Raw genomic sequence first — 25,771 nt, 5'->3', positions numbered from 1 at the left:
CATTCTTGCTGCCTGTTTAGGATGTTAGAGTTGAGAATACAGTGCGAGTGATCTGACCTGTCTTTTGGATCTCATTTACTGGAGAATGTGATCGTAGGGTGGATCAGTGATGAGAAAGCCGGTGAGCCGGTGAGGTAAGGTGTCACATTCTTGCCTTACCTGTCTGAGGGAGGCAATGATGAGAGTTGATAATAATGTATAGCTGATTAATATCTAATTCTAAGGCTAACGAGCAGACAGTGCGGAGAGCACAACAAACACGGCTCCCAGGATAACGAGGAAGTTCATCTCAACATCAATATTGCAGTTTGAATAAAAAGTAATAACCATATATCAAAGCCCACATCAGTGGATATTTAGCACGCTGAAGGGGGCTTTTGTCATAAAAGGTCAACCTACGCAAAGCAACCTTCTCAATAACAGATCCAAGCGAGCCACCACTGAAAAACAACCAGTTCATCATATCACTCGTCAGGGTCGATGTCTCCTTGGCTCGCACGAAGAGGTCATCCTCATATGCCTTGATCTCAGTTGGAAGGGTAACTTGAGGGTTTGGTGAGTTTGCACCCTTGATGATTGCTCGAGACAACTTTAGCGCGTCTTGCATCCCCAAGTTGACACCCTCGCCAGCAAAAGGTGTCATGACATGTGCTGCATCGCCAATCAAAGTTACGCCAGGGCGATTCTCCCATGACCAGCCAACGGGGAGCATATAAAGCGGTCGGAACTCTGGGTCTTGGGCATTGCGCACAAACTGCAACAATTCAGGAGACCAATCGTGGCATTCTTCCAGAATGGCCTTTCTAGTCGCGTCGAGGTCATTGATATCGAAAGTAGGGTTCTCTGCCCACTGCTTGGGCCATATAGCATAGACGGCGACTTTCAGGCGGCCGTCTCCGATACATTGACTCATGATAGATCGGCCATCGGAGTACGAAAACAGAGACCCGTGGTTGGAGAGCTGGTAGCACTCTGGTGCTGTCTCTTTGGCATTGGGAATCTCGAAGGTGAATGCAGAAATGCCAGCATAATCTGGCGCTTGCTCTGATACCAGCTTGCGGGTCTTGCTCCAGGCACCTTCGGCGCCGACGATCAAATCGAATCCCATTTCGATTCCATGATCAAAGATCAGATTATGATTTTCATCAATGGTGCGCAGGTGATGGCCCCATCGGATCATATCGGGAGGAATAGAGTCAAGAAGCATCTCACGGAGGGATTTTCGGTCGATCTCTGGTCTCCCGTGAGAGGACTTTTCGTCCGAGCCAGCCAGCTCAACATATTTGGTCAAATGCTTGTCGCAAATAGTCAACGCCTCCCCTTCGAAGCGAGCTCTCTTCAAAAATTCGTCGTATAAGCCGGCTTCCTTCAAGGCGGCAATACCGGTCGTGGGATGCAGGTCGAGACTGCCGCCTTGCCCACGAGCATTTTGGGAATTCTCTGACTCGAAGACAACCACCTCAATCTTAGGTTTGTTGAGAAGAAGTCGAGCGAGCGTGAGACCCACGGGGCCTCCGCCAACAATGGCGATTCGGGTTAGAGACATATTCCGGTATGGGATGAGCTTGAGTATGTGGTTGAAATAGTGGAAGAATTATTAGAAATCTGGGGGGCTTTTTTATAGATGTTCAGGAGTGTGAATGACGGCAGTGATATTTAGAGGAGCCTTGTTCTGGTGGGCTTGTAGGCTAAGGGCCGACTGGGCCTGAGGACGTCATTAATAGTCGAAAGCAGTGGTAATATTGTGCCCGATCGAGCACTCATGATGCCACATGGTATCACGCGGCTCTTCCATTCAGCGACCGATTTGCCAGGCGCGACCACGCAAAATCCAGCACGCCACGTAAGCCTATTAGGGAATGCTTGATGTTCGTCCCATCAAGTAATACTCTGCATGTATCGACGCACCAATCGGCAACTGAAAAGACCCCGCAAATTACTGCATTTGGTAGATTTCCGAAGCCCTTCTATCTGGTCCCTCTGCACAGCCATGTCATCCAAGCAGCCACGACTCCGAAAAGTCGGCCCCCATTCCCAAGTCCGAACACCTAGCGCGGAATCCCGCTAGATTTCTGTTGCTAGGGTGATTAGCAAGGCTTTGCAGATGAGAGCTTGATCATTACCAGCTGCTTCTCCCACAGCTGGTCTGCCTTGTGGAACCCCCAATTCCGCGAGCTTCCGTCGACGGTCATGTCCAAGTTCTACAGGACCTTGGACATGTTCAGTCGTATTTCGGCGTTTGCCACACTGGACACAGCCACCATCAGCGGGCGATTTACCACTTTCGAAAACGAAGGGAGTAGGTATTTTACACTTGCGCAATGCATCTACGTGGCCCAGCGCCAGAAGGCTGCATCCCTGCCAAACCATCTGTTCACAAACCCTGGACCTTGACGCGTAGCTATCTCTCAGGGTAATGGGACTTCGACTCAACGAAGTAAGAGTCGGTATGGAAAGCCGATGATGTAGCGACCGACACGGCCATATGGCGATTGTTCTTATGAGCAAGCCCCTCAGCATTACGTGAACTACTCTATAACATACTCCTTTTGAGACAGAATTCGCCGTCAATCGTGGCACCACCTTTGGGTATATACGGCCAAACAAGCCTGGAGTAGGTGGAACCAGCCGCAGAGCCTCACTGACCCAAGGCCCGAGATAGGGAATCTCGCGACCGTATGAAGAGGGATTCCACGAATCTCACATTTTAGCTTACCATTACCCTCCGGACGCTGAAGTATGGATGCTGTCCATCCAGTTATTACCGTGGCAGGTATCATAGCACGTGCTTTAAAAGGGCTGGGGTAAAATCTTCACCTCTCCTTGTCAACTCGGATGACCTAAATACTGTAAAACACTAAAGGATGTTTAATGAACTGATGAAGATCTCTTCCTAGTGGTATCGTCCATGCTGGATGCTGCACAAATTATGCATCGGCCGGCGCATGTTGTCGGGCTGTGCCATATCAAGGACAGGGTATCGAAAGCACGACAGGTCATATTGCTGACTTGGGCTTTATTGAATCCATATCGCATACGAAACACGTCAAATATTAGCCCTCCACGGCGATTACGGATGGAAGTAAACAGTATTGTCGTTAGGGCAAGATGAGGCAATCTCGCGCCGCGCGACTTCCCCGGCGAAGCCGCCAAGCTCCAACTTCATGACCCTTCAAACTCACCCACCCACCCATCACTTACCGGGAAGATCTACTGAAGAGTCTCAGGTCGCACCCGGCAGATGGCGCCGCTGCAGACTGGACAGAACCACTCTTTGGCCCCTTCGCCGCGGGATTATGGTAAAGAATCCCCAGCCAAACCGGTCCCAGTGGAAACCTCTATCGACCCCAGGGTATTCGGCGAGCTGCTCACAGGCACAGTGGGAATATTCGTGTTTGCCGTCCTATTCTGGAAGCTCGGCAAGTTTATTCGATCGTTAAACAGACACAAAGTACTGCAGGAGGGCAAATTGACGACGACTCGCTATGCCCGGACTTGGTATGGCTGGGTTTCTGTGGAGACACATGAGAGAAACAAATCCCTCCTCCGAACACTCTTCAAGCACATTCGCGAGTGGGTGTCATGGGAGTCAACCGAGACCGATTACCAATGGGTGTGGTGGGATCCTGGCTTGGAGGCAATGGAAGAACGCCGGGTCAACCGAAGACGACTGAAGCTGCTACCAGAATGCCTGAAGAGCTACGAGGCGATGCCAGATATCCAGGTTCCGTACCCTCGATCGTCTATAGAATGTCGCGGGGCTTTGATTGTCAGCCAAGAATCTGCGTCTTCTCGACCGATCGGATCCGCAACTAGAGGCGCTGAGAACCTCCGTCCATTACCGAGAATTCATTTCAATAAGCACCACTTTGGCGGCAGCACAGCTTCTTCAGCATCGCAGCAAATGTTCACGCCACCTTCACGGACACGCTCCAGATCTTCCGAGGACCAGACTGAGGGTAGTCAACGGTTAGATGGAAGGATATGCAAGCATGTGTTGACGTTGCCGACTCAGATTCAGTCCCTGCAAATCTCAACAAACAGTCAATCCTTTCTCCGGAACGGGGCCTCATGGGCAGATCGTCATACCGATCGAATGCGACGCCCCTCACACCCACGCTCAATACGTAACAGCTTCCATGTAGCTGAGCCCAGTTCCTGCTCGAATGTGTACCAAAGTCTTCGAAGAGCGCGGGAGACCCCGAGACCCGCACTTCGGGGTGTTCATTCACGAAAATATAGATTGTGGTCGGCGCAGATGCAAATGAAATCGACTGGACTAGCACAGCAAGATCTCCGGGAATCCTCTGGACCCCCGGGAACCCCTGCTACGGCGCTTCTGGCCAGTCTTTTGTCCGAGCAAAGTTCCTGTGAGATTGCTCCAGAAACACGCAAAAAGAGTCTTATAGGTGCGACGACGACCTTGGAGAAAATCTCCGTGATTCCTGACCAACCTTTCCAAGGGAAGCAAGCAGCCTGTGCGATTCCTCTCGATACTGATATGAAATACGCCAAGTTCAACACTGCACCCGCACGATTTCGGCCATTGAAGAAGTCAGGAGTACTGAATACACTCTCGTCGAACCAGCTATGGCATTCGTGGCGAGATACCAGGGCAGCTGGGCGCCCTAGAAACAGCTTCCAGGAACTTTGGACTCACCCAGGCACTATCAAAGCCCGGACCAAGTATGCACCCCTCCCGAGCTGCCTGGATGGGGTCTTCGAGGCGGAACAAATCTCTTTTGATAAGCTGAGTGACTGGGAGGTGCGACTAATTGACCGATTGGATCGCAAACTGTTATGGATATTCAACGAGATGACCCCCGGACTGAAGCCGTATCATTTCACATTGCTTGCCAACCACTGGCTGAACAGAGAGACTTGGCTCGTGATTGACCCTCCATCGCGAGTTCCAATACACAATCGACGGCAGTGGGGAGACCCGCGATTCAACGACCCCTACCCGGAGGCGGATCGGAAATCAAGGCCCAAATACCCAGCCATGGCACGGAAACGAGCTCAGGTTCCGCGCATAGTTTCATGGCGGGCAGCTGTCAACAGACAGAGGAGGATTTCCGGAATTCGGGATGCCATCCGAACTATTGAACTATATGAAGACTCGGCCGAGGAGCCACCGGATGGAAAAATCGACCCAGCTTGTTGGATCTTGCCAAAGCCGCCTCAGGGGTTTGAGATGTCGACACAGCAAAAGAACGCCTGGTACGAAGGAGGCACTGGGTGGCAGGAAAAGCTGGAAGACTGGCAGCAAGTTCGGCGGGGATACCGTCTGCGTAAAATTGTCCATGAGGGTCGCGTGAACCGGAATCGCGTGAAGGAAGTCGCATTCCAGGTTAACAGATGCTGCCGTACTGCGTCGCTCAAGTTGCTTCCTAGGGGGATCGCACACACAGCACCACAGCCTCAACCCGTGGTTTAAGGCCCTTCGAGGCCACCACTCTGCTATTTTTGCAGCAGTGCCGTAAACCACGCTCGTTCATTCCCTGCGATACCCCTGATATATCGATCACCTGCCATGCTATATCCTTACCTACATTGGTCCCTTTGCTTCCCCATTCTTAAACCACTCTTGAACCTGAACCACCGAATAGAGTTGATTCTTGAAATGAAATTGAATTGTGTGACAGAGTCTAAACGCTGGGTAATGGAACAATGTAAGCCGGGGCCACGCGGCCGCGGGCAGTTTTCTCAATTGCCAAAAACTCCGGGAATCCTTCCTATGTTATTTGTGCCCAGACCAGCCATCTGATCGAGAAGTGGCAAATTCGAGGCTCGAGTGTATAATACAAATGTCGACCGACAGTCGGAGTGGGTATGTATCGGCCAGTCGCAGGGGGGTTTGGGTGATGTGACGGCCGAGCTCGTTAGAAACCAGGGGGGTTCACGCGCTGGCTGACACGAGTCCACTTGGGGAGCTCTAGCAATAGGAACAAGTCATTAGTATCCTGGCTTCAGCATCTGATCAAACTTCGATGGTATCGACATACTGTGAATGCTCTTTCGGTAAGTCTTCTCCTTCTTGTCGAAGATGGTGTATTTGTCCTTGGGGAGCATCTCCTCCTCACGCGGCATCTCCGCGTACCAGCGCTCAACGGCCTTGGTGCTCTGGCCATTCCGGGCGAGGGCGGCACTGAGGGTATCGACGACTCGGTCCACGGCGCGCAGGCGCTTGCGTTGCCGGGCTTTCTGGGGTGCAGAGAGACGCCATGGGGTCTTCCTGTGAGTCGGAAAGGGAGGCGGTTAGCTCTGCGGGCTCAAAACTTTGTCATTGAAAATCTCCGGAGAGACCTCTTACCATAGAAGACCCGAGAACAGGGCCGATGTAGGCTTGAACATGGCTGCGGCTTGCGGAGGGGAAGTTGACGGCGCGGATAGGAAAATCGTGCTCGAAGTCGGGACTGCAATTGGCCCGTGCGCGCCGTCCTTTCTATACACTCGGGAGGAGGGGATGAAAGTTTGGCAGCAGAACAGGATGATTCCGGGCACTGGATCGGAAATGATATACAGGATGACGCGAAGGCCAAATATATGGAGGATACAAGTTGGCAAATCATAGAAAGTCATGGGACCCGAGTGTTGGTTCATTATTTACCGCGGGCTCGGTCACATGATCCCGAAAGATTAATTGTGTTCGCCGAGCAGTCGCCGCGTTTCTCCTGCGCAACAACTTCTCTGCTTGGCCAAAAAGGGCGCCTTGATTATTCCAGGCCACTCGCTGCGTGCCCGAGAGTCTGCTCCCGTCTATGGATTTTCTATAGATTCTCGTCCCTCACACGCAGCACTATGGACTCCGGCGCAACAGCAGATTCCCCGTCCCTTCCATGGCGGGCCATGTCCAACATGACCATGTGGGGGGTGGCTGGGCTGTGTCGAGCGTTCTTGTCGGCCTTGAACAGTGCAGAGGTTCATGGCGGCGAAGCTTTTACGGCGCTGCTGGACTCGCGGCAGGATCCGTCGCAAAGGTCGAAGGGCTTGATTACAGGTATTTCTCCCAGGTTGTTTGTACATGCAATTGAAGACCGCTTGCTGATAGGTTTGCCCCATGGCAGTGTCAAATCATATCAGCGTGTACGTGTGTACGAATGACTTCAAATCAAAGAGGCTGTCTTGCAAACAACCCTCGAAACTGACATTGTGTCGCGACAACTAGTATGGACGATCCGTTAGTATGGGGACTACTTCCTATGCGATTCTGGAACAAGAGATGGTCATTCGGCAGTCATGATATTTGTTTCCAGACCAGGTACGTTCAACCTTGGAAGAAAGTGGTGGTGGCGTGGTGTTTTCTTTTGTTGACACAGCACATCTCCTGCAGGCCCCTGTCGCTTTTCTTTGCCATGGGACAAGTGCTTCCGACGCATCGCCTCGCGCATTCCCAGTTTGGTGGACTGGGTCAGCCTGCGGTCACGCAGGCGATTCGCCTATTGTCCCAGGGTCCCTTCCCGGTCGATCACCACCGGGCTACCCCCGAACGCCAGCACTTTAGCCTCCAAAACGTCTGCATCGATCCCTTCTCCGACCTTTCTATCGCATATACTACCAACGGCGAGGACGCGCATCTGGCACCCTCTGCATACTCGAGCAACGCCTTCTCGTGGGTTCACATTTTCCCCGAGGGCAAGATCCACCAGGCACCGCGCAAGACTATGCGCTACTTCAAATGGGGCATTGCGCGACTCATTCTCGAGGCAAAGGAGTGTCCGGATGTAGTTCCCATGTGGATTCAGGGCTTCGATGACATTATGCACGAAAGCCGCGAGTTCCCACGATTTCTTCCTCGCGTTGGCAAAAAGGTCAGCGTCACGTTCGGCTCCAAGGTCGACTCCGAGGAGGTATTTGGTGATATGAGATCGCGCTGGCAGAAGCTGAAGGACAGGGTCGCACAGGCCGACCCTCAATCCCGAGATCTGCCTGTCGGTGTCTTGAGTGACGAGCTCTTGAACAACAAAGAAGCTGTTGAGTTGCGGAAAGAAGTTACTATGAAGATCAGGAATCTTGTACTTGACGTACGACGGTCTCGCGGTCTTCCCGACGAGGATCCTAAAGAAGGACTTGTCGAGACGTGGCTTGAAGAAGGACCCAAGCGTGAGGGTCATATGAAGGATGATTCCTGGGTTCGAGATATCTGAGCCCGAGTGTATAATTATGTGTAAATAGCGTGTATAGATTCCATGATAGAGTTACAACATTGTTATGCAACTTGACTCATACCCTCCCGCCGGTGGGGGTGGGCGGCGATAGCTAACGATAAGGGAGCACCTCCGCGGAGTGCAGATTTGCCTCTTACCACCTTCACGTCCTCGCCGACACCTTGACCGCTCATGCCCAAAAAGCAGAAGAGATCCTTTGTCTTCAAACTCGCTGATACTCCACATCACACGCTCACTTCTGGACCGGCCCAAAATGATCAAACTCGAAGACCTGCAGGTTCCGCCACTTCAGAGGCGCCTTCTGTCAATGATCTGATCAGCCATCTCCGTCGCACACAAGCGACCAGTTCCCCGGAGCACAACCCTTCGAGCTCTCCACGATCTTTCACATCTCAGCGCTCCGTTCACCCATCTCTCCGCAACCTCCTCGAAGTTCCAGAAACCCCGCCACCCCGACCTCGCCCTGGTTCTCGTCGCACGGCAATCGGCGGGCGCCCGGTGCGTTTGACCCCAGGGCCCCCACCACCGGACAGCTGGCTCTCACATAACCGTGAAGGGTCCTTCGAAGAAGCCGCGCTGGCGACTACTGGTTATGACAGAGTCACTTTATATCGTCTCGACAGACTCCCTGGGGCGAAGTTCCCGGACAAGTCCAGCCTCGTCCATGCAGTCCTAAAGTCCATGGCCCTGAACTTGGCCTGGCATCTGGATTACGATGGAGCATTCCTGGCTCAGATTCCCTCGCACTTGAAGCAGCTTTTGCTGAGCTATATCGCGGTTTACCCGGTTTACGCGGGGAGTCAGTCCCTGAAAGGGCGCATGAGGGGACTAAAGCCGTTGTTTCTCACCGAGGCTGACACTGTGGCGACTGGTGGGGACGAAGCAGAGGCCGATCTCAATGTCGCCACCGATATCGATGCAGGTATCTCCCGCTTAGATTTGGGCTGGGCCTTAGGCTACTGGATAACGTTCAAACAACTTTCCGGCGAGTTATTCGTCTCCGCCAAGTCCGCACCTGCTACCTCCCAGGCCGAGCCCGAGGAGAGCGTTCCTGGGTCTTGGGACGAGGAGTCCAATAACGGATATGAAGAAGATTCCACTCCGTCTGCCGCTACGATCGGTGCCATTCCTAAGTCTATCAGCCACAGTCTTCGATTCAATAACCTCCGCTACCTCTCCCTCGCGCATCCGGCCCCTGCTGCTGCAAGCTGGAACTCTCTCCTCCACCTGCTTTCACGTCTTTCAATTATTACTCATCTGTCCCTGGCCCACTGGCCCCCTCCCACTCGCACTCCTCGTTCCGCTCCCGCACGCATGCGCCCACCGAACCACCGTGGTCCCACATTGGTCCATGGCGGTACAGACGTGTACTCTGGAATGGAGAACAACTGGGCAGAAGCAGCAGGGATCCTTCGACAGCTTTCTCGTTATACCTACTGCCTGAAATGGCTGGATCTCGAAGGCTGCTCTGAATGGCTTGCCGCGTTGACCTGGACAGGCAATGACCCAGATGGCAGGCCCTCCCACCCCGGCACCTCTGGTCCGGAGTGGAATGGGTCGTGGAGAGATATTGAATGGATTGGACTAGGTCCCGGTTTCGAGTACCCCTCGGACAAGGATCTTCTTCGTCCAATCGAAAGACCCATCTCGGCAATCCAGAGCATGCCCCCTGCGACACAGTTCCCGTCTTCGTCGTTGGCTGCTTCGATGCATGCGCCGGTTGATGCTTCCCAGAATTTCCCGACCCAAAATCAATCAGCTCACAATGACCCTCCTCGGTCTCCTCCTCCATCCGATCTCCCCTGGAATGTGGAGGAGGAGCGCTGGTTGTATCGTCGCGACAGGGAACGTCAGGCTTGGTGTGATGCAATCAGCAAGGCCCGTGAGGTGCGCATTGAAATCCAAGCTATCAGGAGGCAGGTTCGTGGAAAATGGATCCATGCGTTTACTGGAGGAGAAGAAGGCTCCCACGACGGCCGTCAGAAACATAAGGTTTCTTGAATCTTGTTTGTCTGTTCTGGCCAATCTCCTGGTGATTTGCTGCTGGGTGCCTTACATACATAGTCGGGTTCGCAGGATAAGGTACGGCCGGGGCCACTGGGGTTACCAGGTAGACATCTTCATATAAGAAAAAAACAAATGATAATCGCGAGCTTTAAAATTCCTTTTTTGTTCCATCTGACTGTACAATGGTATCATAGCATGTTTCTAGCACTCCTCCACAACTACTTTACTTGCGGCCCCGATTAAACGTCTTCAGAGGATCGACCTTTCCGGAAGTCTTTTTGCCCTTCGCACGACCACGGTTGCGCTCACGGGCCTTGCGAATGCGGTTCACATTTGTCTTCGTGAAACCGACATATCCCACCTCTTCCTTGGAGATACCTTTTCGCCCCTTGGCTGGCATCAGATACTCTGGCACATGCTTCAGATGCGGCTGGACGCGGGCAGCGCGCAATTCGCCATCATGGCGCAGTTGGCGCAGCTCGTCAGGGTTCTCTTCAAAATGGCGCTTCAGCTTCTCGCTTTTGATCAGCTCCTGACGGATCTCACGAGCACGAGCCTCTTGCACAGCGAGGCGAGTGACTGCGCGCAGGGCGTCAGTCATACGGTAGCGGAAGGCGTCGACCTGCGCCATCTCGAAATGGTACGGTTTGACCTCATTGCCAAGCTTGGCTTGACGCTTGATGATCTTGGCGACGACTGCCTCGTCCTTCTTGGAGGTGGTGGTCGAAGTAGGCTTGTGCTTGCCGTATTGGTCGGCCGGGATGACGAATGAGAGTGCCATGCCGGCCTTGCCAGCGCGCCCGGTACGCCCAATGCGGTGGGTATAGGATTTCGAGGTTGTGGGGAGGTCGAAGTTAAGGACGCAGGCGACATTCTGGAAGTCGATTCCACGCGAGATACCATAGTCCTTTTCCTTGTTGGTCATCTTGCGGCGCTTGGACTTTTGCTTGCCGCTCGACTCCTCGGGTTCTTCCTCGTCTTCGCTGCTGCCAATTTCCTCCTTCTCTTCGGCATCTGCGTCGGCTTCACGGGCCTTCTTGGATGGTTTGGGCGTCCCCATAACCTCCTGGTCATCCGCGGCGATGATGATATCGTAGACGCCCTTATTGAATTCTTGGACAACATGGAGTCGTGAATTGATTGGCAACTCAGAGTTGAGAACGCAGCACTTGATACCAAATTGTTCCAGGAAGAGCTTCACGCGGTAGCACCGGTCCACGTCGCCAACAAAGATAATAACCTTTCCCTTGACCAGCTGTAGCTTGAAAATGACATATGTAAGCAGGAACTTCTCATCTTCCGCACATCTGTAGTTTATGTATTAGCAGATGTAGACAGTAAATGTTGGACCATATTGTCCAAGATTCCAGTACGAACCTAACAACGAACTGGCTGACTTCAGCACCCTTCTCTTCCTTGTCCTCCAGCTTGAGAATCACCGGGCTGCGGCAAAACAGGCTCTTCAAAGTATCAACCTCGGAGGTGAGAGTGGCACTCATGAGGAAGGTCTGCACCCCACGGGGTATGGCCTTCGACAGAGCATTAATATCCTCGTCGTATCCGTAAGAAAGAACCAAGTCGGCCTCATCAATCACAAGGTGAGTAAGCTTCTCGAGCGACAGAGCGGAATTGTTGACATTGGCTAGGACTCGAGTGGGTGTGGAAACGATCAAATCTGGGAAATCGGCAAGCATGGTCTGCTGCACGGCATCGGACACCTTCTGGGTGAGGTTGATGGATCGGACATCCTTGCCGCAGAAGGCTGTGAAAGAGATGATGACTTTTTGGACCTGCTCAGCAAGCTCGCGAGTCGGGACAAGAATGAGGCCGGTGGTGGCTTTCAATGAGGGGTCGGCCTATTTCAATTATTCGATCAGCGACTGCTCTTTCCCGTTATCATAAGATCCGATAAGACTCACAGATTTTTGTTGGAGGATGGATTGGAGGACGGGGAGGACATAGGCAGCGGTCTTTCCAGAGCCAGTTTTCGCACGAGCTGATTCCGTTAGCATATACAGACCATGTCAGACGTAGACGACGGGAGGACTCACCCAGAATGTCCTTTCCTTCAAGTGCCAGCGGAATCGCCTTCGCCTGGATGAGAGTCGGCTTGCTGAAATTTTCCTTAATCAGGGCCTGGCGTAGACGCGGATCGAGGTTCAAGGCCTCAAAGTCGAATTCCTGCTCATCCGTCCCCGCAAGCTCGGGGGACGGCACGTCGTTTGCATCCAGTTTGCGCTTCATGTCTGCTATGCTGTCTTGTTCAATCTCAGGAAGGCGAACAGAACGATTTGGGAAATTTCAGCGGGCGGTGAGATTTTCCAAGGCGGTGAGCAGCAGGTCTCCGCTGCTGACATCATCACATAGTTCCCCAATGCGGAAAAGGCTAAACACGAAAGTAAAAATTTATTATCTTGACATTTTTATTGTTTCGATGCGGCTAGCCTATGGTACCTTTTATTGCAATGCCGCCCCAGGATTTGCATTCATACCATGTGCCTGATTTCGGCGAAGCCTCCTGCGATGAATAGCCTTTTTCTCCAGATAAATATCCTTCCACTCCTGATTATGGGGTATCAATCCCCAAAAGTTGAGATGACTGTCTTCTTCTGCTGTTAGATCTAGCCAAGCGTACAGATCCTGGCGCCGCTCGGGAATGTTCTTCAGAACGTCTGGCTTTGAGAGAGAAGATTCTAAGTCGACCTTGTTTCTTCGGCCCCACCTTCCTCCTCCTTTCACTTCGTGTGGTTCCTGCACACTAGGAAGTTTGCGGTCCTCTTCGGTGTCACTCCAATTGACGTATGAGACTGGGTATGTGGCGAGTGTGGCTTTCAAGCTCGAGCTCACCCAGCAACTATATTCCAGGTCTTCGTCGACGTCCTTCCTCCATTTGCTCCTGAAGCGGCTCCATATCCTTGAATCCTCGCAGCCAACCTTGTGGGCTGTAAATACCGTCGCAACAAGAATAACCACTACCGTGCAGATCTGGGTGTACAGACCCGCCATCCCAATGCTGATGACATGTACTGCGAAGCCGGCCCAGCCAATCCATTGACATGCCGTGTAGAGGAGCTGGTTTGGACTTTGTGGATGGGCCGTAAATATGTGCTTGATCAGATATCTTGGCACAGCGATCGTGACGGCTTTGGAATCTTCTGTTATCACGATCACCTTGGCGATTGTGTATGGATCTTTGGGTTCTGTGGGCAATTTCGCGTCCTCGCTGACTAAACTCTGTTGACGGCGTTCTTCGAGTCGTGCCATTGATGATTTATAATCTTCGAATTTTTGTGGATAATTGTATTTGCGAGCCTCCTGTTGAGCCTCTCTGATATTTGCGTCAATCCCGGCTTGATTTTGTGCGACTTGAATACGTCGGACAATCACAGAGACGATCATGGCCATAACATTAGCAAATCCCCACCAATCAGCCGACAATACTGTCAGCGCGATCAGTATTCCATGAGAGGGCAAACTGATCAAAAGGAAGCCGACGAGGAACGATGTCCATCGGTGAGGTCGCTCCCCAACCTCCCACTTGACCACACTGCGAACCCGATGAAGTTCTTGTCCTTGAAGCCATCTCGAGAACCACCCAGCCAGCTCGCTGGTCATGATTCCTTCCGAGATGTTGTACAACGCAAAGCCAGGCTTCTTTTCAGTAAACTGGTTTCCAGCCACAACGAACGCGCCGAGCAGAGGTAGATAGTCGAGGTACAGGCTTGGGACGAGTCTCCCGATGCTGCGGTTCATCTCCTCCGCTCCGAGGAGCGTGACGAGGCCGAGGGCATCGATGTGAAGTCCCGTACCCTCAGCCCAGGAGCCGAGAGTAGCATTCCAGGGGTACATGTGGGAACAATGAGGATGGATAGGTCTTTCAGATCAGGACCAGGAGCACGGGTTGATATTTGTTTAGCCGCATGCCCACGCGCGTGGCTCCTGTAAATTAGCACCGGAATTGTTTCAATGCCGTCTGCAGGCGACACGAAGCACCCCCGTTTGTTCCTCTTTGGTGGAACCCGAGCAGGCGCCTCAAAATGGGCTAAGTGCTGACTGCAGGGACACGCGTTGGCCGTGCGGCTGATGAAGCGGGTCATGCGCACAAGTCAGCACTCGACGATGCTTGAAAACAAAAGAGTGGGCTACATGGGCCGGATTGGCCCCACGGATGATCCATAATAGCGGGAAAATTGGTGTATTTGACAAGCCGCAGGAGGGTCATAACTGCGGCCCGAGATTTTCGTCCATGCAGCGGAAGCGTTGAAGCATCCCATATGGACTTGTATTTCAATCAGTGAGCATTCGAATAGGGGGTAAAAAGTCCGTGAATCCCATACAAAAAATTTCTGTTCGCTACCGTAAGCTCTGAAATTATGAGACCCCTTAAGTCTCGGGCATCTCATCGATCCTGAGTATTCGATTAACTTGGCGGACTTTGGTCGTTCGGGGCTAAGCCGTTGTCACACCCGCGTGGCGCTGGCCCGTCCGCGAACTAAAGTGAAAGCCCAATGTCAGCGATGCTGGCCTGGTCATGGCCAATCATAACGTCGAGACGAATACGAAGGCTTGCTTGGCTTCGTTTTCTGGCGCCGATGGGTGGATGATGTCCGACCGGTCCAGTTTGGCCCCCAGACCGTTTGCCGAAAACAAACTACTTGGGCCACTGGCGACGTGTTGCGGCTTTTGCACATTTCACATCCGGTCATCGCAATCTTCTGCGCTGATCCTTTTCTGTTTTCGACCTCTGGCTGAAAATACAACATATGAACATCCCGCAGCCATGCATGATCTACCACGGCTCCCTTCCCTGTGTCAGAAAAATACCATGCCCGCGTTGTGTAAGCCGAACTTTAATATGGTTTTCACTGCTTTATACTCAGCTTACCCATTATGGCTTAAGCCACCATGCCCCTGAAATGTTTCCACTATAATGAGTCAAGAGAAGCCAACTATATGGGGGCCAAACTGCGCACCCCTACTTGAACGCGCATCGCACCGTCTGTGTTGAGTATACCATCTACACGCATAACGAAGTCCTGCACCATCTACAGCGGCACCTGTGCTTCCGGCGCGCTGTCGCAACCATCAGAATGGGGGCCGCTCTGTCTTCACACCGCGACGACAAGCAAGACCAGATCAGGAAAGCCCAGAAACACCTGAAGGACCAATATGATGGCGAATGGCACTGGTCGGTCGAGGGAAGGACCCGTCGGCCTGCTATCACTCCACACCACTTGAAAGATCGCATGCTGGAATTGCAGGATGCCAAGCAAGTCTACCGCAAGCGACGCTATCTGAACCCTTGGAGAGCCAACGAGCATGAAAAGTTTCCCGACGTGGACGCCTATTACAGTACAAATAAGGAGTATCCCCGTCGACTGGTTGTACAAGCGTCCTCAGGTGCCCTGGACGACGCCGGTCCTCGTCACTGGAGTCGCCGCAAGATCAGGGGCAATGTGCCCCTCATCATCTCACTGGCAGAGCTCTGCTTGAACCCATTGGGACTCGAGCAATTCGAAAGTGGCTATGATGACGAAGATGAAAGCGAAAGACACGGGAAGCAGCGCAAGGAGAATCCATTGACGGTCTTAAAACGCATCCTGCATGTGATAGCGGCAGCATTGAGCACCTTGGGGCTGGCGTGGATCATTCAGCTATTGCTTTCCATTCAGGTTGTTACCGCTCCATGGAGTGATGATGGCACCGCTGAGCCTTACGATGAGTATGAGAATGTGCAGTGGTATTGGCCCAAACACGCCGTCAATGTGCTCGATCAGTCGCCTGAAAACAAGAAGCCCCAATCGCAGCTCACCAATCTCACCATTCCTCGTCGCTTGGTAGTAAGAGACCCTCAGACGAAGCAGTGGGTGGCTAAAGAGACGACAGAGCTGCGCGACGAGAAGACAGGCATGCTGCGTCCCTATATTTTCCTCAGTTTCTCTCGAGCAAACTATCCCGGCAAGGAGGACCACGAGTTGCGACCATTCCTCTATCATATTGCAGAGGCCATGCTGAAGCATGAGAATCGCAAACGAGACATAGATGAACCCCCGATCGAGGCGTTTTGGATCGACGTGGATTGTGTATCCCCCGCCGATGCGAACGATAAGACGGAAGAGGCGAAGGCCGAATCCAAACGCACTAAAGATGTCAACTCAATCTGTGACGCAGTTCGTTGTGCCAAGCGAGTCTATGTCGTCCTACCTAGTAACGATCCAAACGAGAAGGCAATCTGGGGACAGCGCATCTGGACACTACCAGAGGTCCTTCTCGCCGCTGGCAAAACGCGATACTGTTTCTCGCACCCAGATGCAATCGATAAAAGCAACCTTGAACTGCCACACTTCGATCTTACTTTGACCGATATGTATGGCAGCTTCTGGCCGGGACCCACGTCTCGATTCCGATCAAGCCATGAGGAACGAACCGATGAGCAACCACATGAGGACGTGATTGGCCACCTGGTCAACCACTATACCAGCACCACCACGCTGAGCGAATTGCAATTGTTCACCTGTGCCATCCAAGCCATGGCGAAACTATCCACTGGCAAGAACAGACAAGGCTACACAACAACCGACATGGCCTATGCTGCCATGGGACTGCTATCCTACAGAATCAGCCCCAATCCATCGGACAGCGCTTTCCAGGCGATTGCACGACTATCCCTTGTGAACGATAGCAACCTGCTCCTCGAGCGTCTGGTTTGCCTGTGGCCCTTTGAAAACACACAGAAGCAGCTCCAGGCCCAATTGGACGTCAAGGACAATGTGGCAGGCAGCGCGACCATTTTGGGCAATATTGCTGACCGGGATCAATTCTCGATTCACCTCTGGGATATCAAGCCTCTTTGCAGTGTGGTCGGCATTGGCGACGACGAATACACGCCCACAGTTATCTTGGACCGGTGCCGCGGTATTCCCATTCGTTGGAAGGATTTCCCAAGGGTCAGATACATCAAAGACCTGAATGGATTCCGCGCAACAATGGCGCAAAAGGCCGTGTATGCTGGGGCCTGGTTCTTGCTGACTGGCTTTGGCCTTTTTTCGTCCGCCATATCTCTCCAATTCTCGCTCGCCTCAGGCCAGAGTGACATTGATGTGTCCATGTACCTAGTTGGTGTTGCGTTGTTCGTTGGCTGCGCCTGGATCATCTCTTGGTTCAGTCCATGGGCGGTCCGACAACTTTGCAACAGCGGGGCCACTGGTGTCTCCTGCCATCTTGTTGGATTCGAAGGTACGATGCCGCTCAAGGACATCGAGAAAATCATCTATGGGAACTTCAATCACCGCCTGACCTATGCGCCTTCGTCAACTGTCTTCTCCAGAAACCTGCGCAACAAAAAGACCCGAGAGGGCATTGAGCCTGAGGATTCGACGTGGTGGCAACAGGAAGCCAAGAGGTTGAATGTTCCTCAGGGACATCGCCTGTTTACCATCGTGGACACGGGAAGTATGACCGTGTCCGTGATCGCTGCCGAGCGACCGCCAGTGGTGGCATTGGTCTGCGGCCGTGAAGGCGGCATGGTGCGTGCTCTCTTATGCAGCTGGCGATTTGAACAGAACTGCCTCTACCGGGAGTGTGTTATGCGGATGCGCAGCTCTGTGGAGTATCTGGCAACACCCAACGACTGGCTGAAAGTTAGTCTGGCCAGCCAAGGCGATGTTAGCCGTACCCGGCTGGAGCATCTTCGAAGAATGAGGAAACAGGCGAAAGCACCTCCCACTCCGCCTCCAAAGGATGAACCATCAACGGTGTCCGCAGTAAAAGTTGGGCCTCACATTGCCTCCCAGGCTGTGGGATCAACGCAAACATCATCTTTGGCCAGCGAGAGAGTTGCCACTTCTTGATTGGCGGATTGAAAGACTCCGATGGCAATTTCGCTCAATTTTATATCATGTCCCCACGAAGATCTCAGAAATGGATGAACATTCCGATAGCCTTGTTTGTAACTTATATTCTAATGCAGTTGATGGAAAAAAGAATACGTTTCCCGAACCTCCCTATTTGTTAGTAGGAACGCGTGTAATGATCAAGGACCTGGTAAATAGAACAATAGAACGCAAGACAACGTGATCGATTAGCTCCGGTTAAGAACCCTCGGTATGAAAGAACGCCGACTCTTTATCAGTGTGTATGAGTTGCAGCAATTGCGATACGCTTCAGGTTTCATCCAGTCAAAGCAGTCACGTCATCTGGTACTTCAACGTGTCCCAATATGGATGGGTCTTCGCGGAATTCGTCACTCTCAACGTGTCGTTTGAGAACTCCCAGCACGCTTCGTTCGACGAGAATAGCCGAAGGATCTGCACGAGCCTTGACGCTCATGACGCGAGAGAGGTATTCGAACACAGCGGTCAATTCCTTTTGTGTTTTGATAAGACTGAGCAAAGCGGGAGTGTAGGTCGGTTGAATGGCAGGCTCGCCCACGGAGCCGTCAACATTAAGAGCATACACAAGGGCGTTCTTGGCCTCCGGCTCGAGGGAGGCCAGCGAAGCCTCATACAGATCGGCGGTTTCTTTGGTGGTGACGTTGCCCATGCACAGTAGCTGCATAAGCGCACGCTCGTACTGGTCTTCTTCCACGTTCAACAGGCGGAAGCCTTTGCTTTGGATGAATTCTGCGCGTCGAATGAGGACAAGGTCATACCCTTGTCGAGAACTGAACCTGCCGTCAATGACACCCTCGCATGCATCATACACATTCCGATACGATTCGAAAATGGGCTGATTGAGTTTCTTTGCGCAGGTCCAGTCCATATGTCCCGCAGCACCCGCAATGTCCAACAGCTGCTCCATAAAGCGCAGTTGGAAGCTACGTTGTCGACCTTCCATCCGAAGCAGACCTGACAGGGCGGCAGGAGCGTTCTCTGCTTGGCCCATCTGACCAAAGTTGAAAAAGGCCCCAAGCTCGATCGCAAGGACCATATCATCTTTCTCCTGGGCAGAATGGCGTTCGAGCGCTGGGACCAGCCCAGCCCCATACGCTTTGAGGAGAATGTGATCGTGGTTGAGATTCGAGATGTCTTCCCCGGTCAACTTTTGGTGATCCAACGCCAGCTCAGGATCCTTGCCGAGGTCATTGATGATAATCGAGGTAATCAAGGCGTAGAGGGTTTTGGCATCTGGAATGGCCTGGACATAATAACTCCGGATCCAGTCAAACGATTCCTTGGTCAAGCGGAGCTCGGGGGACTGCGACCCGACGAAGACCTCATACTGCGCGTTATGAATCCAACGCAAGGCAAGAAATCCTACAAGCGTCCGGTTGACTTCGTCGTAGTTCTCCTGGTAAAGAATGTACGAAGGCGATGGGGTGCTCGGAGGGGTCCATTCAGGGTCGCGAATGGAGTAAGCCCGCCGGAGACGATCGATTTCGCTGGGAAACTCCTTGTACACCAGATGCACCAGGGCCTGTTCGGATAGTGCGAACAAGCTATCCGGCCTAATGCAGGCTTCTCGCAGGGATTGGGGTGGCTCCATATTTGAAGGCGGGGAGTTGCGATTGCGTGGCTGCGAGCATTCCACAGGATGGCCCGGTCGAGGACGGATTTTTTGCACCTCTGGTAGAGTCCACGTAGTCTGAGAGAAAACTCCAGCCTTGTTTATTGCGGGACCACATCCACATCAGCGGAACGTCTAACGTGATTTCCCAATCCTCGTCTGCACCCAGCCGCACCTCAGCCACAACAAACAACTGCCTTGGGAATCGGTTAGTTAAGCGGGGAATGGCTGGCCCCCATATTCAGGCCGCAATCATGAACAGATCAACGCCTGTCTGCGCCTAAAGTAAGCTCAAACAAAGCCCTTGAGCTTAGTGAAAATTCCTTCACCCGGGTTTATATCTAGCGAATAAGGAGGTAGATACAGTAAACCAACTTGAATCCGATATTAATATATAATTACGCAGTCCGTTCGGAGATGGTGGAAGGATGCATTATCTATGACTAGGACGGACTTCGGCTGCGGGTATCCTTAATCTATGTCAAGGTTGCCATGTATCCCATGGAATAATTTCCGCACCTTCTTTGCGGAGCTTCTCTTCAACCTCTCGCTCAATCTCCTCTGCCTTCCTACTTCCCATATCATAAGTCGAATGGGCTCCCTGCAGCAACACAACTTTGAAGCCAGCAGCTAATGCCCCCTCACAGGTTGATTGAACGCAACATTCACTCTGAATTCCAATAGCCACAATCTCTTCAATCCCTTCGGCTTTTAGCTGATCTGCGAGTTGCTGGTTAGACTCGAACGTGTCCCCTATATAAGTACAGTAAGTGGCCCGGACACCATTTTCTATTGTAAAACAAGAGATCGTGATTGTATTGAAGCAATCGGTCAAGTTTTAACTCACTGGTAGTCTTCTCTACAATCCTCTCCGTTTCATTACGTGGTTTGAAAACTAACTCCCACGGCTTGCTGCCTCTAACCAAAGAGCCATTTTCAGGGGTTTCGTGGTGTTGGACGATGATTATGCTAAGATTGGCACCTAGGCCGCGACCAAGTTCATTGTCGATGGCTATTCGTGCCTTTGAAAGAACGGCGGCCCCAACATCTCGGATTCGAGCGGCGTAAGGAATTTCAGTTCGAGGATTCTGGGCTAGATCGGCCTGAATATCGATCACAAATAGGGCGGTGCGAGCCATGGCTGCGAAAGGCAGGATGGCAGGACAAAATGATGAATAGGTCAGCGAAGCGAAGGATAGTCTGCTTGTTGGTGAAGAAGGTCAATGCCAGATTGCATAGGAAAAAGGCAGCGGGAGGAAAGTGAGTCATAGGTCAGTGTCAGGGCAGATAACGACAATATCTACTACCGGTGGCGCTGACCACCCCACCCCTCCCGGATTAGGGTTGTCCAATTTCCAATGAAAAACGGTTCCCAACGATAAAATCCTCCATATTACCCATCGATTTACCCCCATTATGAGAGCAATAAGAGAGTAGCAGACACCAAGGAACCATGCTATAGAGCATGTCCAATCCTCCTTCCCAAAAACCACTGACACGAGACGGAAGAAGAGCAGGCGATACGGGGCTTCGAGTGTGAAGGGTTCCCACGAAATCTCTTGGGTGTAAGTCAGAACTGGTAGTTCTCTTGCCGCCGACCTTTAGGTTCGGGTAGGGACTCTTGGAGAGCATCGCGTGCGGTCAAAGTTGATATGTTCGCCATGTTTGTGATTGACTTAAGGCGGCTCGAGGTGAGTTATAAGCTGAGAGGTGTGATTAGCGAAAAGTTGTGAGGAGAGAACGTGCGCGAGTAGGATATTATTCAAAGTGTGACGAGCAGCTTGTAATGATCACATGATATGGAAGGTTCCGGCGGCGCGTAGAGTAAATCGAGAGCTCATCTCTGTTGCATTTGGCAAATCATCAAGGAGTAGAGTCTTGGTAGCGTATGCTAGCCTGATAAGTGGTAAAGAAGATGATATTGCTATCTTAAGCCAGAAGCTGCTAAACTAAGGGGCTGTCACGGGATGGTGATATAAGCAAGATAGTGGTAACAAGTCCATTCAACGAAAATATCGAATCTGAGGAAGGAAAAGAAAGAAGAAAGAGAGATGAGCCCTCTGCTTCACCACTACTGCAAACGCTGGAACAAACGCCTGAACCTTCCATATCATGCGGTCATTACAATATCTCTGTCTCTTTCTCTTCTTTTCCTTTAACCTTTAGTGGATCCTTGCTCATTCTCGGCTTAGAGATATTGATCGTCGGGTGGCAACCACGCATGAACATGACAGCATGCTTGCTGCGGTCCACTCCACCTTTAGCAACTCCCGGACCACGGTAGGTGGCGACGGCACTGGCCAATATGAGGAACTCAGCATATTGGTGACGGAAGCGTGAGGTTAAATGCGCCAACAACATTCATTTCGCTCCTTGATTACACTCTATATTATCTCTTGATCGTGGCCCTTGGGATAGCCATTGCTAAGGGGTGAGCCTCTCGGGCTCAACATGGTCTCATGAACCCGGCATTTTGATATCGCTGCATCACAAAGCCCTTTATCTCAGTCGATCTCACAGTTTCAATGGTAAGCTGTGAGGGCTATGAACGAACTCTGCCAACCGGGAAGAATGTCTGAGGGTCGCCTTGTCGCTTGTACCCGGATTGAATATTGAATGAAGATTATTATGTAGCCTGGTGGTTTGGGGAGCCAGTGATGCTGCACCTACGGGGATCCCAGGCCTCATGCTCGCCCGAGGGTCCGAGGGTCACGCATGAGGGCTCCCGCGTTACTCGCTGCGCGGCTGAGCTAACTATCTCATCAGGAAAAGGGGTGCAACTCGCCATCTCTGTGCCATGAGTCCGTTGGACTGTCCCAGGTACAAGGTCTCATCGCTGGCTTCGAGAGCTATCCCGGTAGACGGGAACCAGCGCTGGCTTCGAGAGAGCTATCCCGGTAGACGGGAACCAGCTTGGATGGCGGATGGTCGAGGCTAGGCTCCGCAGGTTCTCTGATAGAGGTATTGGGCTGGATGCGTCACTCCGCGTGGCTGCGGTGGCACCACTGCCATCAGAGATGCTTGCACGAGTGGGTCGGTGACTGCCTGAAGCTCGCGTTTCATCGTCTGGGGTCTTGGCCGCGCCCCAATCTCCAGAAGTGCTGACTAGGGTACTAGCTACTGCAACACCTCTAGGAGCGGTAGTTCCCACTATATGGGGATTTGGCCGATGTTTGTCGCCCGTCTCTGGGACTCGGTGCCGAGGATTCCTAGGCCAATTTCTGGCGTGAGCACCCTTCGCAGGATACCCATAGGGAGGATATAATCTCTGCGGCCAATGCTGCCGAGGCTAGCTGCATAGTCAGCTCCAACAGCCAATGAGACGGGATGTCCGTATGGGTCTCACCCGGGTGCGCGCAGGCAGCACCTGGAAGAGTGGTCTGCCGCCGTGTAACACTAGACAGAAACAATAGCCATTTCTTCAGGCCAATGAAGCTCGTCGATTCCGGAATTATGCAGGTGTCACCGGACCGCTGGGTCCCATTTCGAAGCAGGACTCGCCTCTCAGACCGTTAGCACATGCACTCAACCACACCGCAAAGCAAATTCTCCTACCGGAGAACTTGTAAAATGGAACGAAACGGGCGACGGTTGGGCAGAAAAAGCTCTCGTATCTGGACTAAGTGAGCGGGCCCCGAGCGAATCATGAGAATCGGGCCGCGGAGAGAGTCTCGTTTCATAGTCCATACACCCTGCGGCTCGGACAGTCCCTCGTCCCTCATCCTGTCTATTCCACGGGTTCCAAAGCTCCCATAGCTGTTGGAGAGCGGTCCATAGAAGTTGCGGAGATGCCTAGGGCGTATGCAGAGGCTGCGAAGCTGAGTTGGCCGCCGTTTGCTCGCGTGGTCTGCACCACATGATGCTGGAGGCCGGGATTGTAGAGGTGAAACTCAGGTAAAATTGCGAAACCATCCAACAACGAGCGACCACCGAAGCGCAGGCGCCAAAGGCCCTGGCAGCGACCGAGAATGGGGAGTGACGGACCATGCTTGGGCCGCTTCACCAGTCGGGCGCTGCAGAGGTGATCTGGCCGAAACGCCACCGCGAGGCATGAGAGGTGGGTAGGTGCAAATCGCTCGTCGCACCAAGCCCTGCGTCCAACGAGATCGACGGGATCCGTCGAAGGCACGGCCCCAAGTCACGGGCGCACTTGGTGAGGAGAAGATACCCAGCATGATTGATTACCTTGCTGTGTCCGCTCCTCTGTGCTCCGCCCCCGCTGCGTGCTCACCAACTCCTGCGCTCCTTATGGTTATGGCATGAGCCCCAGTGTCGAGTACCGCGAAATGCGTTCGGGACGCTGTTGGATCCCTAATTATGGCATCTTGGCCGGGAACCCTCACGACCCGTCTGTCGCTGGTAAGTAAATCTGGATCGCTCCAGAACAAGCATAGTCGTTGATTGCCGCGTTCAATCACACAGGCGCCGTTCGGGGTTAGGGGGTCCGACACTAGAAGCGAGGTCTACGCCAGGAATTCGAATCCGAATCCGAATCCTACCTTGGGGGATAGCTCGCCAGTTCAGTGGGGCCCGCGGTGGAGCAACGATGACCGGGTCCTGAGCTCCACGGCCTCGGGCACTCTACAGCCAGTATCTCCCCATCTGTCAGGAGCCTCGCCACCCCGCACAACGTTCACGGCCCCAATTTTTGGAATCAACGAAGCAGAAGATGGTGGGCCGAGCGGAAACTTCGGGAATGACTCCAAGGCACGGAACATAGAGAACCAGCGAAATCAATCTCTACCGTCATCCCAACACTCCTACCCCTTGGAGAATGGACCGCCCGCATGCGACAACAGTGTCAAGCTCACAGAACTTCTCAAGGAAGTTGTCACCCTGCAGGAAGAAGTAGCTTTCACGCGCGTCCGAGCTCGAGATTTCCGGCGTGCTCTTAGACACAAACGGGAGGAGGAGGATGATCTGCGACTCGCGCTCCGCAACAGGCTCAATTTGATAGCTCCGGACGCCATGCATGAGGAGCTAACCACAATCCACATCGCAATCCAGGAATTGCAGGCTGTGACGGAAGCTTACCAGGTTCTCGAAAGCGACTATCACAAGTTCGAAGACGAGCTTGGACAACGTGAATCCAGCCTAGACAAGCGCATGACAAGACTGAACCACATTTTGCGCAAACACGCCTCCTTGATTACCCAACAGCCCGATGCCATTGATTCAGACTCCGATGTGCTCCCGGACTCTTTGTCTACCGGGAATGTGAACCAACTTTCCCCAAAGGTTGCAGAGTACCTCTCTCTCGTTGGCGAGGTGCGCATGCTTCGCGATCGGCGCTCCGAGCTGGAATCCGAGTACCTCAATCTCATCGACCAACGGGAGCTCCGTGAGCGGATTGGGATATCTCTTGATCACGAGGCACTTGCCTTCCTGGCGGGCTACAACGAGGAAAGGGCGAAGACGGAAGCCGAACTGGACATGGCACTCCGTCGAGCCAAAGCGCATCCCGAACACAATAACCATGACGAGGCGGCCGGGCTGGATGAGCAATGGAAGCTAGTGGTGAAGGATTTCCTGCCCACGTCTCCGGAGGATCAACCGCTGCAGGATCCATTGCGCATGACCGAGTTCGAGGACCGCTCGCCGTTCTTTGAAGAGCGTCGTGCTGTCCCGCTGAACAAGACAACGTTCGTGAACCGATGGCTTCTTCACCGGTTGCGCCACTCCAGCTTCGAGATGTTGCGATACAAGTCGGATCCTGAGCTATTGGATCTGATGGGTCAGGGTTGGGATGGGGATAGCATTAGTCAGATGGCGTTGATGCTGTGGTTCCGTGATGAGACAGCCAGGATGGTGGGAGTGAGAAGCACCTCTGCTGGTTAGAGCTGCGTGATTATTATTTTTTTATCAGACTTCTGTGACCCTTTCCAGAACATAGCCCCCTTTTTACCTGGGCGCAGGCGGTCTCTGGAGCACATGGGAAATAGGTAGGAGAGCTCGTTGGGGATCTCTAGATCTTGAAGTTTTCCACATTGCTGTGTTTGTGGTGGGCTAGACGTTGTCGGCATCGAGTTTGGGATCAATGGTCCAATAGTCTAAATATGGAAGCCCCAATCCAGATCCAAGTCGTGTGGATC

General features: G+C 52.7%; 11 protein-coding genes across 11 annotated transcripts; 5 read left to right on the top strand and 6 right to left on the bottom strand.

Moving 5' to 3' along the window:
* Positions 1 to 295: 295 nt before the first annotated feature.
* On the bottom strand, positions 296 to 1,546 carry N7482_004000 (FAD-dependent oxidoreductase; the record flags this gene model as incomplete). Its single annotated transcript, XM_056686125.1, has 1 exon — positions 296 to 1,546. One exon carries the CDS (start codon positions 1,544 to 1,546, stop codon positions 296 to 298), a length of 1,251 nt encoding a protein of 416 aa, XP_056544867.1.
* Positions 1,547 to 3,241: 1,695 nt separating this feature from the next.
* Positions 3,242 to 5,437, top strand: N7482_003999 (uncharacterized protein; the record flags this gene model as incomplete). Its single annotated transcript, XM_056686124.1, has 1 exon — positions 3,242 to 5,437. One exon carries the CDS (start codon positions 3,242 to 3,244, stop codon positions 5,435 to 5,437), a length of 2,196 nt encoding a protein of 731 aa, XP_056544866.1.
* A 445-nt stretch (positions 5,438 to 5,882) lies between these two features.
* On the bottom strand, positions 5,883 to 6,354 carry N7482_003998 (mitochondrial 54S ribosomal protein mL60; the record flags this gene model as incomplete). Its single annotated transcript, XM_056686123.1, has 3 exons — positions 5,883 to 5,935; positions 6,006 to 6,235; positions 6,314 to 6,354. The coding sequence occupies 3 exons, from the start codon at positions 6,352 to 6,354 to the stop codon at positions 5,883 to 5,885; spliced, it is 324 nt and encodes a 107-aa protein (XP_056544865.1).
* A 447-nt stretch (positions 6,355 to 6,801) lies between these two features.
* On the top strand, positions 6,802 to 8,147 carry N7482_003997 (tafazzin; the record flags this gene model as incomplete). The annotated part of the gene is made up of 4 exons (XM_056686122.1): positions 6,802 to 7,000; positions 7,068 to 7,086; positions 7,169 to 7,261; positions 7,334 to 8,147. The coding sequence occupies 4 exons, from the start codon at positions 6,802 to 6,804 to the stop codon at positions 8,145 to 8,147; spliced, it is 1,125 nt and encodes a 374-aa protein (XP_056544864.1).
* A 192-nt stretch (positions 8,148 to 8,339) lies between these two features.
* Positions 8,340 to 10,169, top strand: N7482_003996 (uncharacterized protein; the record flags this gene model as incomplete). Its single annotated transcript, XM_056686121.1, has 1 exon — positions 8,340 to 10,169. One exon carries the CDS (start codon positions 8,340 to 8,342, stop codon positions 10,167 to 10,169), a length of 1,830 nt encoding a protein of 609 aa, XP_056544863.1.
* Positions 10,170 to 10,398: 229 nt separating this feature from the next.
* dbp9 (ATP-dependent DNA/RNA helicase) lies at positions 10,399 to 12,419 on the bottom strand (the record flags this gene model as incomplete). Its single annotated transcript, XM_056686120.1, has 4 exons — positions 10,399 to 11,482; positions 11,553 to 12,031; positions 12,095 to 12,171; positions 12,227 to 12,419. The coding sequence occupies 4 exons, from the start codon at positions 12,417 to 12,419 to the stop codon at positions 10,399 to 10,401; spliced, it is 1,833 nt and encodes a 610-aa protein (XP_056544862.1).
* Positions 12,420 to 12,632: 213 nt separating this feature from the next.
* On the bottom strand, positions 12,633 to 14,024 carry N7482_003994 (uncharacterized protein; the record flags this gene model as incomplete). The annotated part of the gene is made up of 1 exon (XM_056686119.1): positions 12,633 to 14,024. One exon carries the CDS (start codon positions 14,022 to 14,024, stop codon positions 12,633 to 12,635), a length of 1,392 nt encoding a protein of 463 aa, XP_056544861.1.
* Positions 14,025 to 15,265: 1,241 nt separating this feature from the next.
* Positions 15,266 to 18,025, top strand: N7482_003993 (uncharacterized protein; the record flags this gene model as incomplete). Its single annotated transcript, XM_056686118.1, has 1 exon — positions 15,266 to 18,025. The coding sequence occupies one exon, from the start codon at positions 15,266 to 15,268 to the stop codon at positions 18,023 to 18,025; it is 2,760 nt and encodes a 919-aa protein (XP_056544860.1).
* A 319-nt stretch (positions 18,026 to 18,344) lies between these two features.
* On the bottom strand, positions 18,345 to 19,658 carry N7482_003992 (uncharacterized protein; the record flags this gene model as incomplete). The annotated part of the gene is made up of 1 exon (XM_056686117.1): positions 18,345 to 19,658. One exon carries the CDS (start codon positions 19,656 to 19,658, stop codon positions 18,345 to 18,347), a length of 1,314 nt encoding a protein of 437 aa, XP_056544859.1.
* Positions 19,659 to 20,009: 351 nt separating this feature from the next.
* On the bottom strand, positions 20,010 to 20,838 carry N7482_003991 (cysteine hydrolase family protein). The gene is made up of 2 exons (XM_056686116.1): positions 20,527 to 20,838; positions 20,010 to 20,432 (listed from the first exon to the last, which is right to left on the bottom strand). The coding sequence occupies exons 1-2, from the start codon at positions 20,816 to 20,818 to the stop codon at positions 20,161 to 20,163; spliced, it is 564 nt and encodes a 187-aa protein (XP_056544858.1). The 5' UTR covers positions 20,819 to 20,838; the 3' UTR covers positions 20,010 to 20,160.
* A 3,158-nt stretch (positions 20,839 to 23,996) lies between these two features.
* Positions 23,997 to 25,517, top strand: N7482_003990 (uncharacterized protein; the record flags this gene model as incomplete). The annotated part of the gene is made up of 2 exons (XM_056686115.1): positions 23,997 to 24,038; positions 24,102 to 25,517. The coding sequence occupies 2 exons, from the start codon at positions 23,997 to 23,999 to the stop codon at positions 25,515 to 25,517; spliced, it is 1,458 nt and encodes a 485-aa protein (XP_056544857.1).
* Between the last annotated feature and the right edge of the window lie 254 nt (positions 25,518 to 25,771).

Source organism: Penicillium canariense (assembly GCF_028826845.1).
Source record: "Penicillium canariense strain IBT 26290 chromosome Unknown utg000002l_segment0_segment0, whole genome shotgun sequence".
Lineage (NCBI taxonomy): Eukaryota > Fungi > Ascomycota > Eurotiomycetes > Eurotiales > Aspergillaceae > Penicillium > Penicillium canariense.
This window is presented reverse-complemented; position numbering and strand designations above follow the sequence as displayed.